The 20,785-nt window shown below is 32.8% G+C and overlaps 1 protein-coding gene and 1 long non-coding RNA gene across 2 annotated transcripts; one reads left to right on the top strand and one right to left on the bottom strand.

The window, feature by feature from the left end:
- The first annotated feature begins 3,563 nt into the window (after positions 1–3,563).
- Positions 3,564–11,753, top strand: LOC128295519 (uncharacterized). The gene is made up of 2 exons (XR_008285997.1): positions 3,564–3,630; positions 11,303–11,753. It is a non-coding gene; the product is annotated as an uncharacterized LOC128295519 (long non-coding RNA).
- A 1,025-nt stretch (positions 11,754–12,778) lies between these two features.
- On the bottom strand, positions 12,779–15,081 carry LOC108468839 (uncharacterized). The gene is made up of 3 exons (XM_017769703.2): positions 14,276–15,081; positions 14,093–14,177; positions 12,779–13,926 (listed from the first exon to the last, which is right to left on the bottom strand). Exons 1-3 carry the CDS (start codon positions 14,575–14,577, stop codon positions 12,889–12,891), a joined length of 1,425 nt encoding a protein of 474 aa, XP_017625192.1. The 5' UTR covers positions 14,578–15,081; the 3' UTR covers positions 12,779–12,888.
- Between the last annotated feature and the right edge of the window lie 5,704 nt (positions 15,082–20,785).

Here is a 20,785-nt window from a genome sequence, read left to right as displayed (position 1 = left end):
TTGGAAAATCATATGAGACTTGCCCTTCTAGTACTAGTAGTGATTCCCGCATTGCATTCAATCTATTAAATTCGTTGTGATGTCTATATTTTCCAACAATCTTTCACTTGGACAACATATATATACTAATTACTTTATAATTACATGTCATTATATAACCTTATGAGCTCAAAATTTTACTATCATATCCAAAAGGTATTCCGAACAATCTCGTCCATTAATTATATCAACATAGGACCAATACGACTTTCGTTACATATATCGTAACTAAATCCATCACTGATCACGTATATTAACCCAATCAAATGATATAGATCAAGTATGGATGTGTAGCATAGAAATTACATGCAATACAATCTAAACATGTCTATTTCCAATTGGTCCTCCTTAAACCTTAGTTAGATCAAACCTTATCAAAACCAAAGTGTGAATAAACCAAATAAATTTTATTTCTGCATAAAATAAACTTAATATCCGTAAACTGAAATAACTGAAAATGTGTCTATAACATAAAAGCATTTAAAAGTAGAAACTCTCACTAAAACCAAATATCCTTAAATGATATTACACCAATATGAGCAATGTGCTCATAAGCAACCTTGGGTGTAGTCCCTTAGTAAGCGGATCCGCAATCATGGAGTTTATCCTAATATGCTTTATAGATAGTTAACCACTTTGAACTTTTACTTTAACAACCAGGAACTTAAAGTCTATGTGTTTTGACTTTGATGTGCTCTTGTTGCTATTGGAATAAATGACTACCAATTATTGTCACAAATTGCACCCTAATAAAAAAATTTTGCATCAATATTCCATCAAAATCGAAGTCTATATACTTGATGATCTCTAACTTATCAGACCTCCGATATGTGAGCATGTAATATTTTGTTCTCTGAAGATACCTCATAGCCCTCTTGCTTGCTAACCAGTGGTTCATACCAAGGTTGCTTAAATATCTGCCTAACATCCCAACAATGTACGCAATGACCGAACGCATACATACTTGAGCATACATTAGACTCCCACTCTTGAGACGTAGGGAATCTTATGCATTTCCTTAATCGAAAAATCATTCTCGGGGTATTGGTCGAGACTTAACTTATTATTGACAAACAGTATGTCATTAACATATAAAACCAAATATAGAACCTTACTCCCACTGAATTTGTGGTATATACAATTATCGACCAAATTCATCTCTAAACTGAATGAAATAATCATTTGGTAAAATTTGTAATACTATTGACGAGAAGTCTGCTTAAGCCCATAGATGAAGTTCTTTAATTTGCAAATCACTAACTTTGCATCATTAGACACAAAGTTTTCTAGTTGCACTATATAAATGTATGATCAATGTTACCATTGAGAAACCATTAACTTAATATTCTTCTGATGCAGCTTAATGTCAAAATATTCCACTAAAGCCATTATAATCCTTTCTCTAGTGGACCTTTTTTAATGACATTCGTTCTTGAGTTTGTTTTTCTGGAACAATTACCTCATCTTTAATAAGGAGTTGTTCAACATTGTCTTATTGCGATTCCAGATTCACTTCTTGATCAATGATAGGTATGAGAACTAGAATATCGTCACATGAACTAAGTTAGAATTCAATTCCTCCTCAAAAACAATGTCTCTAACTTTATTTCTCCCTCCAAACTCAACATCCTTAAAAAATAGTTCTCGTCTCAAAAATATTCCTTATTGTGGGATCATAAAACTCATAGCTCCTAGATCGCTCAAGATAACCAATAAAATAGTTGTTTACTATTTTGGAGTACAATTTCTTTTCATGTGGCTTATAAAGCCTTGCCTCAAGTGGACGTCCCTAAATGTGAAAATGCTTTAGACTAGGTTTTCGACCTATCCAAAGCTCATAAGGTGTTTTTGCAACTACTTTAATGAGTATTCTATTCATAATGTAAGTTGTTGTCTTTAGAGGCACTGGCCAAATCAGCACTTTCACACTTATCATGTTTCAATTTGTAAAACTTAATTGATAATTTTTTACATTATGGACTAAACTGAATAAAATGTAAAATTGACTGTAAAAATAAAAAATAAGAGGTCCCTAATGTATAGTAGTGAAATTAGAATTCAATTTGAAGCTTTAAAACAAAAGTTATGTTAGTCTTGATTTTAGGGACTAAATTATATAAATTGCAAAATTTGTATAAATTGATAATTGAATGTGAATTTGTTGATTATTGATAGTGCTATATGTTTTATGTTAATGTGTAACTAACGCCAACTGGAAAATATCCGAAGACATTTTGATAAATAGAGCGTTATCAGTTTATGTCTTACCAAAAAAATTTGGCAATGCATTTTACGGGAGTAAAAGGGTAATTTTATATTGACTGGAAAACCTTTTTCGTTGATCATCGTATATTTACATGAAACAAATATAAAAAAAAACTGAAAATATTTTCCGTAAAAACTTTTACCTCAAAGAGGAATGGAGTCTTAAAAAAATTGGAAAAGCAAATTTTTGGAAGCAAGTAATCTTAGGCTTCCTTTGGTTCTTCGTTTAGCATTAGTACGCCTTTTCTATTGATTTTTTTGCAATCTTAGCACAAAGCTCCTTTGGATGATTAAATTCTAGTGCGGTGGTGTAACAGCTCGATTTTGGGCCTAGTCGGAACAGTGATTTCGGGACCACTATTCCGAGGCCAGAGAAAATTATTTTAGTATTATTTTATGTGTTATAATATGATTTTATAAGTGCATGTTAATTTTGGTATATTAATTTTAGCGATTTCTAGTCCAATTTCGAAAAAGGACTAAACTGCGTAAAAAGTAAAAGTTGTGTTTTAATACCTAAAGGTGTTAAATTGCCTTGTATCTTAAATTGGGAGTCTTTAAAGTGAAATTAGGCCATTGAAAGTGTGATGGCCGGCCATGGGAGACAAAATAGTTGAAAAGTAAAAATTAGACAAAATAGTTTTATTATTAACAAATAAAAAAAAAGAAAAAAAGAAAAAGCTATCATTTTTCTCTTCCCCTTCACCGAAATATGCAGAAAAGAAAGGGTTTTGAAGCTGGAAAATTTCAGCAACATATTTCCCTTGCTTGTAAGTGATTTTAATGTCTTTGCTTGATGATTTTAGTATTTTTGGAACCCCTAAAGCATAAGCTTTCATAAGAGGGAATTATTTTGCAAAATGATGAAGAGTCTAGGGTTTTACCATGAGAGTAAATGTGTTGTTTGATGTGTTTTTATGGAAGATTATGAGTCCTAGTTGTCTAATAAACAACTTTTGTGAAAGAAATTGCATGAAAATACCTTAAAAAGGGCTAAATTGCTAAGTTGTAAAATGAGTTGTAAATGTGTAAAATAGTTGAAATTATGAGTTGCTATAGTTATGAAAATGGTTCATCTAGACTCAAGGAGTAAAGAAATGTGATAAAAATTAATTTATGAGCATTGGGGAAAAAGTACAAATATGCAAAAGTTTAGGGGTCAAAATGAAAATTTGTAAAAATATAATTTTTAGACCCATATGAATATTGTAACTGATTGGTAGGCTAAATGTGATGTTATAGATGATGAAAATTGAGACTTGCACCTAGAACGGAAAGAAATCGATTTATGGACGAGTATGTCCTTTTCACCTTTGTGGTATCGAGGTAAGTTTGTATGTAAACAATACCATGCTATACATGTATTTAAATGTTATCATTACATGAATTGTACAGATATTAAGGTGTATGTGATTAATAGAAATATGATAAGACAAAGCCTTAATAGACGAGGAAAAATCCCGTTTGAACCTTAGGAATAGAATAGGATACGAGTGACATGTCACTAGGAATTATGAGTCTAGATGACTAGCTCGAGAGTGAGCATTGAAATGTTATGAGATATGAGGTAGCTTTAGCTACAATTGAGGCACTTATGTGCAAAGGCTTTTCCGAGTATCCAATTAGTATTCCAAGTGTTCAACAGGCAATCCAAGGAAAGAGTTGATGATGGTCCCAATGAGGTAAGTCATTGGTGAGTATGCACTCGAGTTATGTTACGAGTTGTGCAAGTATGTATACTAATCCTATGAGAATGCCTTGATATGTGATGATATATGATTCATAATATGTGTTCTTACCATGATGGATAAAATGGTGTTGTATTAATATTATGAACAATGACCATGAATGAGTAACTTAGCCTTGACAGATTTGAGTTACTACAGTAGTGTAAATTTGAAAATACACTAAAAATAGTGGAAAATGAGTTATAGGCAGAATAAAATATGGGATTAAATCTTAATGAGTCTATTTTCACATGAAATAAATAGAGGAAGAAAAATAATTCTATATTGTGTGATATTTAAATTCTTGTGAAACAGGGTCTGAATGAATTTGAGATCCCCTACTCTAATTTTATAAATTCACCGTAAATTGTAAAAAAAATTATTAAGAGTCAAACCTTACCTAAATATATTCCTTATTGAGTCTATTTTTAAGGGAAACAAACGGCATGGTCATTGGAATTCTGTACATGGAGAAATTCGATTCGTAGTGCACAGGGGTCATAGTAGTCATACCCTGAAATAGGGGAAACTTTAACTAATAAAATGTACTAAATGGATTGACCAAAAATTCTAGAAAAAAATTAGCAAGTAGAAATATGAGTCTAGTTTCAAGAGAAATAGACGAGAACATTATTCGAATCCTGTACTATGAGATAATTGAACTTTAGTGCAAAAGGGTTGAAACTGTCAGACAGTGAATCAGGAGCAAACTTGAGGAATAAACTGTACTAATTGGCTAAGTCAAAAATTCTGGAAATTTTATGAAAGAAATATAAATGAGTCTAGTTTCAGGTAAAATTAACGGAACTTAAGTTTGAGTTTCGTAGCTCCAGATATAAATAATTTAGTGACTGTTGAGCAGGAAGACAGCTTGTAGTGAACTTGAGAATATGTTATAAACATTGATAAAACAAGTTAATGAGTTGCTTATTGTTTTCATATGAACTTACTAAGCGAAAGCTTACCCCCCTTCTTTCCCATGTTTTCTAGAGTTTCCAGGTTAGCTCGGGTTGGAGGCCGTCAGAGATATTATCACCCTATCGAGTTAACGTTATCGGAGTAAGTAAACTTAAGTGATTCGAGTCTATGGCATGTATAGGGTTTTAATGTGAGTATGTAATATTATGATTTAGCCAAAGGCATTGGCTTGTTATTAAGGTAGTATTAGTCATGTAAATTGGCCTATGTCGGCTAATGACGTTATGGGCCCATATGATTATTCTTATGCATGTATGTTATTATCTCTTGTGATGTGGCTTACAACATGTATGCCTAGAGATTGAATTGAGATTCATTGATAAGCTAGTAACTAATGCAGGATTAAGTGATTGGTAAATAGTTAATAATGCTTCATGAATGGTTTGTGATGTAATGATAGTTATGTCTAGTATGTGGTAATGATATGGGCAAATTCTATAATATTTATTGTATAAGAAAATAACTTGAGCATGACATGTTTGTAGATGTTTAAGAGCTCATTTATGCCACGTTGTATGTTATTGGATAAGTATGTATCTATGCATGTGGTGTGAGAGTGACAAAAGGCTTGATAATTAGCCTATTTCGCGCCACACTACTGAGCACATGGGCGTGTGAAGCCTTAACGTAAGAGATTTTTCTAAGTTTTTCATGAGTTTTCGATTGGGTCCCGAACCGCCCCGAATGCATGTATTGGGCCTCGTAAGCTCGCATAAGGGACAGATTGCATGTGAAAAGAAAAGTTTTTAATTATTTGAGATTTCATGGCCCTGTTTAGTATGAAAGTGTTAGTAAAAGTCAGGTAGCACCTCGAACCCTGTCCCGTCGTCGGATGCAGGCCAGGGGTGTTACATTTAGTGGTATCAGAGCATGGTTTAGTCGGTTCTCGGACTAACCTAGCGTAAGAGAGTCTAGCTATACATGCCATAGTATTACTCGTAATAGTGTGATATCTCTCGACCCTAACAAAACTGTTGATTAAGACAGGAATGAGTTCCAACCGAGCAAATCTTGATAGAGATAAGAGTAAAGTTGAGATTATTGAATCATGCTTATGATATGCTGAAAATTGGGAAAGGTATGAAAAGAAATCCATGATTTTTTTTATATGAACAAGTTTCATTATGTGATACTCTTGAGATAAAGAATGTGAAATGGTGGAGTAAAACACAGTTAAGTTGTGAAAAAACGCTTTTATGCATGTTAGTATTCATACGATGTTAAATGTCCAACTTGATTTGGCCAAGTGTTTAGGAAAAGAAAGAAATTTGCTTGAAATGACAGAATGTATGTTTGAATGCTTTTATTGCATGATTAATAATCAGTATATACATGAGGCTGACATTTATGTCTAGATTGATGAAGTCAAGATGCAGTAATGTTATGCTTTATAATCTCAGTTACAGAATCATAAATGTCACAATAGCATGAAAGTTGTAATGAAAGATCAAATTGGGTGGAACGCAGGGAATGAGTACGATCGTTCACTAATGAATTGACGGAAAAGACCATGGTTGGACCATGGCAATACATGAGATTTGTATGCCAGTGTAAGACCATGTATGGGACATGGCATCGGTATTGAGACGAGGGCTAGTGTAAGACATGTTTGGGACATGCATCAGCCACAGTATGAGATCCAGTGTAAGACATGTCTGGGACATGCATCGGCCTCGAGATGTTAGCCAATGTCAGACATGTCTGGGACATGCGTTGGCTACGAGATGTGCTAGTGTAAGACATGTCTGGGACATGCGTCAGCACGGTTACATGTGTCGATGTAAGACACATGCAGGACACGGCATCGGCACAGATGGATGAGGGCTAGTACAAGACCATAGTTGAACTATGGCATCAAGTAAGCGATGTACTCAAAACCATAAGACGTTCTCTAATTTGATAAATATTGGCAAGTGATTAAGACTAAATATGGGAATTTGATAAAACGTTAAGGGTAATTTGAGAAAAAGAAATGAAAGTTTGAGTTATGATAAATTCACTTATGTTTAGCTAATATTCACACGAAATAAAGTTGCATGTATTACTGAGATATGTGAAAATGTGTTCATAACAAGTTGGAAATTTGAAATGTTTGAATCGATGTGTGTAATGCTATGTTGTTGTTGAATATGTATTTGCTTGAGAGTCAAAAGTTTAGAGGCTTTACAATCTTCGCCCCCTTACCAGAATAGAGTTATACGATGAGATTTTCGAGAGATATGTTGCATATGCTTGCAAAAGTGAAACTGAAGAGTACAATAATGGAATAGTATGAGATTAGCGAAGAAAAAATTAGTTAGAGGAATAATGTCGGACTTGCACAGATGTCTGAATATGACGGATTCAATTAAATAAAGTGATGGCTATCTTTCTCTTCTGAGTATTCTATGTTTTCCTCTATTCTGGGGAATACGTATGGTTATCCCTTTCGAATGGAAATTCTATCGTATGAGGATGCTAGTGACTGTGATATTAGATGAAAAGTTCTATTGGTCCAGTTAGTTATGATCGACATTTCCCCATCTCTTCAGATTTCTATTCTGATATACTGGAATGAAGTTGATAGTAAAAATCTATATGAGATTATTCTGATGTTCTATTGATTATGGTTTATATATATTGGAGAATTATATTATCTCTGTTACGAGAAATTCTAGAGTGTACAGACAGTAGTTTCCTTCTGGTTTTCTCTGAGGGATTTTTTGGATCATATTTATTATTTTCTTCTGGATTATATTCTCGGATTTCTGGTATAGTCTTTATATCTTGGAATTTCTTATATTGGCTTTTCTCCATTCTTTTTTCGAGAATTATCAAGCTTGGCTTATCTTTACGAGTAATCTTTGACTTGCAATATTAGAATCTGTTATGATTAAGCTTCTGGCTCAACCATAGAAGTGTGAGGATTTCAGTGTCGAGATTTCTTTAAAATTCCTGGGGTAAAGAATGGTTATTCTGCAAAAGTAAATATGATTTATGTGTATTTAAGTTTATTCTCTGGTTCGAGAATACCGTTACGTGTTCTTTGGTAAGTAGTCGTACAGTCAGAAATGATGGGGTTTTATTCTTGAAAGTATGTTATGGAAACATATTAGTTGGATTTCTCTTGTTTGAGAGATGTTATAAGTATAGTTATCCTAATTAATAAAAAGACCACATCTATGAAGTTTGAATCATTTGATTCATGTTAGTAAAGTTTCTAAACAGTTGATGATCAGAGTATAGAAATGTGGCTATAAGTGGTAAATTAAACAAGTACAGCATGATTCGACTTTTAATTTGGAATTGCAGGGAGGATTTGATTTCTGGTTTATATTACTATTAATTCAGAGTAAGATTTCAGTACTGAGAAACTCTGGGTATACAGAAAGTTGAGTACAAAGTTCACAGCAGTATCTTGTCTATTCATTCAAAGGATGTCGAATTGTCTATAGGGTAAAGCCAAATATCAAATGTATTCAAGATTATTATTGTGAGTGATGACAGTGGGAAGAAAATGAGAAAGGGCTGTTATGAATTTCGTATCGGGATGTCTCTCATTTCCAGGAAAAATGAGAGATGCAAGTTGAATTGTGAAAGATTGATGATGGAAGTCTGCATGATTATTTTAGTATGTACAGATATATTATTCAATGAGATGTGGACTGAGTTGTATGTTTCGAGTTTATAGTTCCAAGAATGTCGGTCTCAGTGTTTCAAATTGAGCTCAGAGGTTTATACCTCAACTATGGAAAAGCTATAGGAAATCTTGAGTATGAGATTGTGCGGAGTTGTTTTGTAAGTTGTGAGAAAAGATATAAGTCACTCGTGAAAGTAGAGAACAACTTTTTCGGTAAGATTTTTGGGGACGAAAATCCTAAAGGGAAGAAATGTAACAACTTGATTTTGGGCCTAGTCGAACAGTGGTTTCGGGACCACTATTCGAGGCCGAGAAAATTATTTTAGTATTATTTTATGTGTTATAATATGATTTTATAAGTGCATGTTAATTTTGGTATATTAATTTTAGCGATTTCTAGTCCAATTTGAAAAAGGACTAAATCGCGTAAAAAGTAAAAGTTGTGTTTTAATACCTAAAGGTGTTAAATTGCCTTGTATCTTAAATTGGGGGTCTTTAAAGTGAAATTAGGTCATTGAAAGTGTGATGGCCGGCCATGGGAGACAAAATAGTTGAAAAGTCAAAATTAGACAAAATAGTTTTATTATTAACAAATAAAAAAAAAGAAAAAAGAAAAAGCTATCATTTTTCTCTCCCCCTTCACCGAAATATGCAGCAAAGAAAGGGATTTGAAGCTGGAAAATTTCAGCAACATATTTCCCTTGCTTGTAAGTGATTTTAATGTCTTTGCTTGATGATTTTTGTATTTTTGGAACCCCTAAAGCATAAGCTTTCATAAGAGGGGATCATTTTGCAAAATGATGAAGAGTCTAGGGTTTTACCATTAGAGTAAATGTGTTGTTTGCTGTGTTTTTATGGAAGATTATGAGTCCTAGTTGTCTAATAAACAACTTTTGTGAAAGAAATTGCATGAAAATACCTTAAAAATGGCTAAATTGCTAAGTTGTAAAATGAGTTGTAAATGTGTAAAATAGTTGAAATTATGAGTTGCTATAGTTATGAAAATGGTTCATCTAGACTCAAGGAGTAAAGAAATATGATAAAAATTAATTTACGAGCATTGGGGCAAAAGTATAAATATGCAAAAGTTTAGGGGTCAAAATAAAAATTTGTAAAAATATGATTTTTAGACCCATATGAATATTGTGATTGATTGGTAGGCTAAATGTGATGTTATAGATGATGAAAATTGAGACTTGGACCTAGAACGGAAAGAAATCGATTTATGGACGAGTATGTCATTTTCACCTTTGTGGTATCGAGGTAAGTTCGTATGTAAACAATACCATGCTATACATGTATTTAAATGTTATCATTACATGAATTGTATAGATATTAAGGTGTATGTGATTAATAGAAATATGATAAGACAAAGCCTTAATAGACGAGGAAAAATTCCGTTTGAACCTTAGGAATAGAATAGGATACGAGTGACATGTCACTAGGATACGAGTGACATGTCACTAGGAATTATGAGTCTAGATGACTAGCTCGAGAGTGAGCATTGAAATGTCATGAGATATGAGGTAGCTTTAGCTACAATTGAGGCACTTATGTGCAAAGGCTTTTCCGAGTATCCAATTAGTATTCCAAGTGTTCAACGGGCAATCCAAGGAAAGAGTTGATGATGGTCCCAATGAGGTAAGTCATTGGTGAGTATGCACTCGAGTTATGTTACGAGTTGTGCAAGTATGTATACTAATCCTATGAGAATGCCTTGATATGTGATGATCTATGATGCATAATATGTGTTCTTACATGATGGATAAAATGGTGTTGTATTAATATTATGAACAATGACCATGAATGAGTAACTTAGCCTTGACAGATTTGAGTTACTGCAGTAGTGTAACTTTGAAAATACACTAAAAATAGTGGAAAATGAGTTAGACACATAATAAAATATGGGATTAAATCTTAATGAGTCTATTTTCACATGAAAGAAATAGAGGAAGAAAAATAATTCTATATTGTGTGATATTTAAGTTCTTGTGAAATAGGGTCTGAATGAATTTGAGATCCCCTGTTCTGATTTTATAAATTCACCGTAAATTGTAAAAAAATTATTAAGAGTCATACCTTACCTGCATAGATTCCTTATTGAGTCTGTTTTTAAGGGAAACAAACGGCATGGTCATTGGAATTCTGTACATGGAGAAATTCGATTCGTAGTGCACAGGGGTCAGAGTAGTCATACCCTGAAACAGGGGAAACTTTAACTAATAAAATGTACTAAATGGCTTGACCAAAAATTCTAGAAAAAAATTAGTAAGTAGAAATATGAGTCTAGTTTCAAAAGAAATAGACGAGAACATTATTCGAATCCTGTACTATGAGATAATTGAACTTTAGTACAGAAGGGTTGAAACTGTCAGACAGTGAATCAGGAGCAAACTTGAGGAATAAACTGTACTAATTGGCTAAGTCAAAAATTCTGGAAATTTTATGAAAGAAATATAAATGAGTCTAGTTTCAGGTAAAATTAGCGGAACTTAATTTTTAGTTTCGTAGCTCCAGATATAAATAATTTAGTGACTGTTGAGCAGGAAGACAGCTTGTAGTGAACTTGAGAATATGTTGTAAACATTGATAAAACAAGTTAATGAGTTGCTTATTGTTTTCATATGAACTTACTAAGCGAAAGCTTACCCCCCTTCTTTCCCATGTTTTCTAGAGTTTCCAGGTTAGCTCGGGTTGGAGGTCGTCAGAGATATTATCACCCTATCGAGTTAACGTTATCGGAGTAAGTAAACTCAAGTGATTCGAGTCTATGGCATGTATAGGGTTTTAATGTGAGTATGTAATATTATGATTTAGCCAAAGGCATTGGCTTGTTATTAAGGTAGTATTAGTCATGTAAATTGGCCTATGTCGGCTAATGACGTTATGGGCCCATATGATTATTCTTATGCATGTATGTTATTATCTCTTGTGATGTGGCTTACAACATGTATGCCTAGAGATTGAATTGAGATTCATTGATGAGCTAGTAACTAATGCAGGATTAAGTGATTGGTAAATAGTTAATAATGCTTCATGAATGGTTTGTGATGTAATGATAGTTATGTCTAGTATGTGGTAATGATATGGGCAAATTTTATAATATTTATTGCATAAGAAAATAACTTGAGCATAACATGTTTGTAGATGTTTAAGAGCTCATTTATGCCACGTTGTATTTTATTGGATAAGTATGTATCTATGCATGTGGTGTGAGAGTGACAAAAGGCTTGATAATTAGCCTATTTACGCCACACGGCCTGAGCACATGGGGTGTGAAGCCTTAACGCAAGAGATTTTCTAAGTTTTCATGAGTTTTCGATTGGGTCCCGAACACTTGAATGCATGTATTGGGCCTAAATAAGCTCGCATAAGGGATGATTGCATGTGAAAAGAAAAGTTTTAATTATTTGAGATTTCATGGCCTGTTTAGTATGAAAGTGTTAGTAAAAGTCGTAGCACCTCGAACCCGCCCCAGCGTCGGATGCAAAGAGGGTGTTACAGGTGGAAGGAAATAGATCGTGCCACACCCTAAAATTTTCACTGCTCCATTTGTGTCAGTTGAAAATTCAAAGCTATTTTTGTTCTTTTTCATTTATTAATAAATTGAATAAAGAAAAGTAAAAAAACACTTTAATGGTTAAAGAAAAATAATAAACATTTTCCCCATTATTTTATAACAAACTAATCTACATTATTATCAAAGGAAATTTTAATTCACCATTCCTTGAATTAACTACTTTTAGATTATTTATTTTATTTTTAATTATTTTAATGTAAAAATATTAAAATTCTCATTTTATATAATAAAATATCAAAAGATATATTTTAATATTTTATTAAATGAATTTATAAATTCACATATTTTTAATAATTTCGTAAAAGTAAAATAATTTTAAAAACTTCTATTATATATTTTTTCTAATATAATGTCATTGATAGTTATTTTCTATTTTCACTTCACCACTAGAACTGCGTTTGAATCCAAATATACACTCCATCGTTATTTCTAACTCACCGCTTCAGTAATTAATCTCATCGCCACCACTATTTTTAATCTCACCAAAGGTAAATTTATCGCTCATCCAAACTAAGCCTAGTTTCTCACCGTTCAACCATATTTGTAGCCTTTTATAAGGTTGGTGGCGAATTTATTAACGTTCAAAAATACTTCAGTTAAATGAAATCTACAAACTTGGTTTATTTATTTAATTAATTAAATTTTCTGGCAGCTGTCTATCAGTGCAGATGATTCTATTCTTATTTCATGGGAAAAACAAAAGAAACACTGTTAGAGACATAATTAGATTGGAGTAAGCAATTGGCAAGCAAAGCTAGCAGCAGTACCACCAAAGCTAACCAAAACCAAATCTGTCTCTTTGCTGCTGAATGTTGTTTTCGAACATCCATCACGACAAGCTCCTCAGTTGCTATCTTCTTTTCGTCAAACTTGGTTTTAGCCAAATAATGATATGTTTCTATCTTGGCTGTTTTGGGTTCCTCCTTGGATTTCATTTGGGATTCTAGATAGCTAACATTCATCTCATTCTCTTTGGATTCAGGTGACAGGACCCTCATTATCTCTGCTGGCCAAATTACCTCCGTGTTAGGTTCTGGGGAAGAGCTCCATGCTCCTTCCGAGCTTTCTTCTTCCATCCCTGCAACATTTTCACCATTCTCATCTTCTGTTGAAAGTGGTGATTGCATCAATGAGTCCTTTTCTTCTTCTGTTGAAAATGATGATTCCTTTGTTGAATACTCTCCATCATCATCATCATCATCATCTTCTTCTTCATCATCATCAATTCGGTTATCTTCCACAGAAAATGACGATCTTAGTGGTGAATATTCTTCTTCATCTTCGTTTTCTTCTGCTGGATGTAATGATTCCATCAATGGATATTCTTCGTTTTCTTCTGCTGGATGTAATGATTCCATCAAAGGATATTCTTCATCATCTTCTTCCCCTGCTGAAATTGATGATTTATCTTCTTCTTTTGATGACAAAGACGATTGAAGTGTTGAACTTTCTTCTGCCATTGGCTGCTCTGCATCTACATGATCCACTGCTTCATCCTCTACCGTTATTTCAATGGTTTCCATCTCCAAAGAGGCATTGCTCTCATTCTCTACCCCATTCATTGGATTATTCTCAGTGTCACCTACTGAAAGTGAAAGCTCTTCAATATCGCCGTAGCCACCGGTCATTGCATTGCTTTCTTGCTCTGCATCATGGATGAGAGTCTCTTCCTGACCACTTACAGACTCCTTTCTTTCGCACTCAATCGTATTCTCTTCCTGAATAAAACATGTAAAGGTGATAAAGAACCTAGAATGTTAATGTTACACTGTTTCATAGCTGTGCTTTGGGCCAGATATTATAAGAAATAAAGAAAAACATATTACGAATTAACATAGAAAAATAAATTCCAAAGGCATCAAAGGCGATTTGGGCTTTTTTTACCAGTGTGATCAAACTTTGGGTGGAGACCAATTTGGAAGTTTCAATTTCAGCAACACCAATCTTTGATGTTCCATGATTTGCACGACTGCGCAAAAAAAAAAAAAAATCGAATTGCAATTCCCATGAACAGATTACCATCAATTCCATTTTATAAGATCGAATATTATGATTTGAAATACTAACCATGAATTATGATGTAGAGTTGAAGAGGAATCCTGAAGGATAAAACGTAGCCCTTCACCTGCATCTTCTTCTTTGGCGCAAGAGTCGGTAGCTTCCACATTCGCCGTCTCCTCCTTATTGGTGCTAATATCTTTCTCTCTACAACTACTTTTCTTGATCGAAAATGCAGCAATGAGGCTTGCAACAGCCAAGGCTCCACCCAAGGCAACCACCCTTTCGATACCCCCACAACTGCTACTCATGCTTATTAACCAAGCTTTCTTTCTACCCTGCCGACAACCCCCATTCTGCTTCTCCTCCATAAGATTTTTTTCTTTTTAAAATTTTGTATCTTGCTATGGCGTTGTGATTAGAAGGCAAAGTGAGATTCTATTCTTGAAGAGAGGAATAGAGATAGAGAGAGAAGGGATTGACCTAGGAAAGAGTGAAGTATCAAAATCGGAGCTTGAAGCGGACATTACCTCCTGATTTGGCAATTCAGCATCTTAATTTTGCATCACACCCGTTCCACTCTTTGAGATTCCCTTGGTTTTACGCTTACCCTCTCACAACAACACGTAAACCGTTGAGGTCAAACTGCCAAATTCATTATCTCTAGGAAAGTAAAATAATAAGGCAGGCAGGACACCAATTGCTCCAACGGTAGTTGGTATGAGAACAAATAACTTCACCTAACATTTTCAACAATTCAATACGATCACCCTTCAAAAAAAACTAACTGTCGGTGCAGCACACAATTTTCATGTGAGACATGCTCGAGAGTATGACTGCTTGGAAAAGTTGGGGAGGTACTCGAATGGATGCATATTAATTTGTTCAATTTGTTCTTTCTTGAAGTTACGAATATTTTATTCATAGAAATTGAATTAGCAAATGTTTATTGAGTAAAGTGAAAAGAAAAATTTCTGACTTGGAACTTTGTGTTAAATTTGGATGTCACGTTTATAACAAGAAAAATTATTAGTTATTATTTATTTATTATTAAAAATTAGCTTAAATTAAAAATAATATAATACGGTTAAAGTTATTTAAATTTGAATTTTCAAATAAAATATGAGTAAAATATGTGTAAATACTCTAGTAACTATATTTTAATTATGATGAGCTACTTAGACAGTAAGCTAAATATTTAAAATTACATAATAATGTTATGGTACCTAAATTATATATAACATAAATTTTTGACATCTCCTACTCAAGAAAGAGTGTTTTCTGCAAAAAAAGAAAAAAAAAAACTTATGTGCTAATTTTGAGATCAAAATTTCACATTTCAAGGATTTCAACATACCAATTAATTTAAGTATATTTTCACATCAATTTATTTTTCTCGATGATCTAATATGACATACCTCCTCGCACACTAATGTTTTATGAGGTCTCATACATCTACGTACACAAGTTTTAGTAGTTGATTTACCTTTATACTTTGGCATTAAAAAATTTGTTGGTCAATTTATATTCCAAGTAAGACTTGCATTGTGAAAGATTCATCTCTTAAAGTGAACTTAAAATTTCATATTTCACAAGTCTAGTAATTCTTTCTTAGTTAACGTGTCAATTTATTAAATTCCACAATCTATTGTCCTTGATATTGTTCCGACAATAAATTTAGATCAAGACAATCTCATTGAACTTCCATTCAAGTATAAGAAAGTATTCCAGAAGAATATTGTAACAGTCCTATTTTTAGTGGTGTTAGAAACGGTTGTTTTGAAACCTCATTTTCGTAAACTGAGTCTGTAAATTTTAATATTTAATATTTAATATTTAATAACTACTAGGTTAATATAGAAATATATTAAAGTTTGACCCATAATTTTGTTGAATAGATAGTTAATTAAGGTACATAGGCTAAATTATAAAAGTTTTATCACTATAGATTTTTAAATTGCAAAGGATCAAAATGGTAATTAAACCATTTTGTTTTATTCAATAGTGGAAATAGATGTTGCCATCCACTAACTTTTCCTAATTAAGATTAAAAACTAATTAATTAAAGATTAATTAAGTTAAAAAGTTAAACAAAGTATATAAAGAAAATGTTGATTGTCATCTTTTATTTCTTTTCTACTCCACCGAATGAAAACAAAAGAAAACCTAGAAGCCATTGTTATATAAAGCTTCAAAGCTTTCGGTCTTTAAATTCTAAAGTAATTCAAGTCATTTTCTTGTAATTTTTATTTTTTTGATGTCATGGGAGCTCGATTTAGCTAGTTCATGTATCAATTTGCAAAACTTTAATGTTTTGAAAGTTTCCATTAATGATTTCTTGAAGAAATTGGTGTTATATTGTTAGATTTTAAGCTTAGATGTGAAAAAAAAACTAGATTGTAATGTTTAAATTGCTAGTTATGCCAAAAAGGACTAAAGTGTATAAATTGAATATTTGATGTGAAATTTCTATAATTATAGAGAGTAGAGAGCCCTAAAAGGATGTAATTGAAATCAGTTTCAAAATCAAAGCTCAAAATTGAAAAGTATAGCAATTTCAGTTTTAGGGACTAAATTGAATAAAATAAAAAACTTTAGGGGCATTCAAAAAATAAAATTGAATTGGTTTATGCATATAATGGGATGTTATAAAATGTTTGGAATTGACATATTGTACTGAAAAATTGTATAGATCGAGAATTGAACCAAACCAAAGATATTGAGGAAAAGGTAAAATTGTTAATTAGTCCTTAAAGAATTGTTTGTTTGCTGTTTTGCCAGGTAAGTTCATGTGGAACTTACTATTTTATTTCATGTTATGATTGAATTGTGTTTACTTTTCTTATTGGTTTATTTAAATGTGAATTTGGTGATTTTTGGTACTGGACTAAATTGTGAAGTAAGAAATATATAGTATTTATGAACATGTACAAGGTACCAAAATGGAAATGGAATGTTTATAAGATCAGTAGGACATGTATATATTGTTACAGGGTTTGAAACGATACGATTACAGTAATAACGCCTGTGTGAACTTAGTAAAGGATTAGGATCCGTATGGTATGCCTGTAACATCCTTTACCCGTATCCGTAGTCGGAATAGGGTTACCGAGCATTACCAAAGTTTACAGAGTAATTTCATATAATTCATGTCATTTGCTTTTCATATCCTAAATTAATCATATTGTCCCTTGAATGGACCCTCGAGGCTCAATTTAAATATTAGAATCAAGTCGAGACTAAATCGGAAACTCAAAATTTTTCACAAAATTCCAAAATTTTTCTTATATACAGGGGCCACATGCTCGTATGGGTAGGCCGTGTGGCTCACACGACCATGTGACATGCCCATGTATCAGGCCGTGTGGGTATTCGATGTGAGGCACACGACCGTGTTCTAGCCTGTGTGCCACACGGCCTGCCACACGCCCGTGTGCTAGGCCGTGTGGTCAATTTAATTTTTACAAATTAAGTACATGTTTCACACGACCAAGACATACGTTCATGTTCTAGGTCGTGTAGCACACACGGCTGAGACACACGCTCGTGTCTCTACCCGTGTGTCCAATTCTGAGCATTTTGTTTCTCAATTTTAAGATGCAGAGGACACACGGTCAATCCACATGCCCATGTGCCAGGCTGTGTGTCACACATGGTCAAGATACACGCCCGTGTGTCTACCCGTGTAGAAAAAATATGGCCATTTCCTAGCCCTATTTCTCACCCAATTTTGACCTTCAACCTACAACAACATTTGCATATATTTGCCAACCAATTAAAGTCATATAAATCAAGCAAACATCATTAATATATATGAATTAGTATCACATATTCATATAATCAAGCTTACCTTTTTGTGATGATTTATATTTTGCTCTAATTCAATTTAACCAGCCACATACATATATGTTAAGCATGACATATATAACCTTATAATATCATATCAAAACAATCCATTTTAGCCATTCCAGTGGATAAGTTACAAACTACTATTTATATACCATCATAGGCCAAATTAACCTATAATGCCATTATATCAAAATAAGATTACTTTTTATACCAAAACAAGCTGGAGGATAGTGTGATGATACTCTGACCGATCTCCAACCTTTACGAGCTTCTGAGTACTATAAAATAGAGAAAAGAAAACCTAGTAAGCATTTAATGCTTAGTAAGTTCGTATAATAGGAATTTAACTTATCATATATTTACATTTAAGATAAGCATACAATAATGCATCTAAATAATTTGGCTTATAGCCTAAAATACAATTTCACCAAATCATGTTAGACAAGTAATTCACAAAATACCAAGAACATGGATAAGCTCATCATTTAATGTCTTTCATATTCATATGCTTTCCATAATATTACTCCATATTACATGTACACTTTGATGATAAATCAATTCAAGTTTAGTTTATCCATATCAAAACTTTACCAGTTGAATTTATTAGAAATATCGATGGATACGCTCATATAGTACAGTTTAGTGTACACTATTATAATTCGTCAATTCATTTTCAGGGGTACCCAATTAGGGAACATAATCGGGAAACACACTCTCGAGCCTTGTAACGGGAAGTTCACATAGAGCTATTTCGGGAAGCTCATAAAGAGCGTATCGAGAAGTTTGTCTGGGTTATATAACGGGAAGCTCATAAGAGCCATAATCGGGAAGTTCACAAAGAACCATATTGGGAAGTTCACAAAGAACCTTTAATCGGGATGTTCATAAGAGCTAAAGTGTGTCCACAAAAAATGTAGGATCACAACCTATAGGGACGCTTCGAAGAGCTATAACGGGAAGCTCGCTGAACCATATAATGGGAAGCTCGAGAGGGCTAATAACGGGATGCTCTTTCGAGCTATGGTGTGTCCGCAACATATACTGGACCACAACCAATTCGAGAAAACTCGTATCCATCGAATTTCACCTATACAAATAGACTTAACAATTCTCGAGTATATCGGATATATAATTATTTTCATTTATATAACGAATTCATAATTCACATATACAACATTCAATTCAAACATAAGAATGTACACAATTTAGTTACACCAACTTACATCGATACTTGTTCAGACACGAAATCTACTAATCTGAAACTTTTTGTTTTCCTCGATCCAACTCAGTATTAGGTCTTTCTGGATCTATATAAATAAATTTAACATCAATTTAATCCGTTCCATACTCAATTTAATTCAATTGACATCCTAGGAAAAATTACTATTTTTCCCCTATACTTTTCACAAATGACGATTTCGTCCCTAGCCTCAATAACCTCAATCTAAAACTCAGTATAGCACGTACACAAAAACCTATCAGAATCTAAAGTCTACAGTACCAAATGAAACGAAAGTAAAATCAATCCATAACTCAAAACCACATTAACAAAAACTTCTATTGACAAAAGTGTAAAAAAAATGGCGAACAAGAAACATAAATTGAATAGCAAAAATGACACAAATTTAGTGATAAGGGAACAAAGTTTTCAGAAGCAAAAGACCAAAATTTGAAATTGATGGAGAGAAAACAAAAACATAAGAATAGGAGATATGAGATATGAGAAGAAAATAGAACGTGAAAATTTTATGGGATTTTCTATTTTCCAAAACAAATTAAATAATTTTTTTAAATAAATAAAATAAAATATAATATAATATAAAATTAATATTTACCAAAATGCCAATCGGAATTTTTTTTTCCTTTTTACAAGGTTGGAACCAAAAATTAAAACAAAATTTTCTCTTTACACACATTGGGATTTGAACACAAGACCAAGAGTAAGCTAAACTAACCACTAGAACACATGCTCATATTATTCTAAAAACGCTCAGAAAAACATAAAAACCTACTTGATGTCTTTAACTTACACACAAAATCTTAACCCTTCTAACCTCTAATTTCCGGATGTTACAAACTAAGTAATATCCCCATTGCTAAACGAAGTAAGTTCAATCTTTATCAATGCCCCAAGAATAATCTTTGACGTTAAAAAAGATGCAAAAAAAAAAAAATCTTATGCTTCAACAGTAGGGAACTTAATGCATGCTCAAGTTTGTACACATTTAGATATTGTATACATTGTTGAGATGTTGGAAGAATATTTAAGAAATTTGGGTATGAATTATTAAAACTAGCTAAAAAATTCATATGGTATCAACAAGAAACTAAATACATGCATACATATGGGAGGTTTGATAAGTTCGAGATCATCAAGTATATAGACTCTGATTTTGTTGGAATATGGATATGAAATTTTTCGCTACGCTATGAATTGTGTTTGAAAAAGAAACACCATTTAAGTTATTTTATGACAATAAATTTGTAGTACTTTATTCCAATAAAAATAAGAGCTTATCAAAGTTGAAGCACATAGGCATTGTAACATCTCGGTTTTAGCTAAATTAGAACAATAGTTTCGGAACCGCAAATTTGAGGTTGTAAAATTATTTTAATATTATTTTTGTTGATTATAGCATGTGATTATGTATTTGTGAAAGTTTCGTGAAATAATTTTAGTGTTTGAGTGCTTAACTTGATAAAAGGACCTAATCGCGTAAAATGCAAAAG

The sequence above is a fragment of the Gossypium arboreum genome, chromosome 7 (assembly GCF_025698485.1).
Source record: "Gossypium arboreum isolate Shixiya-1 chromosome 7, ASM2569848v2, whole genome shotgun sequence".
Classification (NCBI taxonomy): Eukaryota; Viridiplantae; Streptophyta; class Magnoliopsida; order Malvales; family Malvaceae; genus Gossypium; species Gossypium arboreum.
This window is presented reverse-complemented; position numbering and strand designations above follow the sequence as displayed.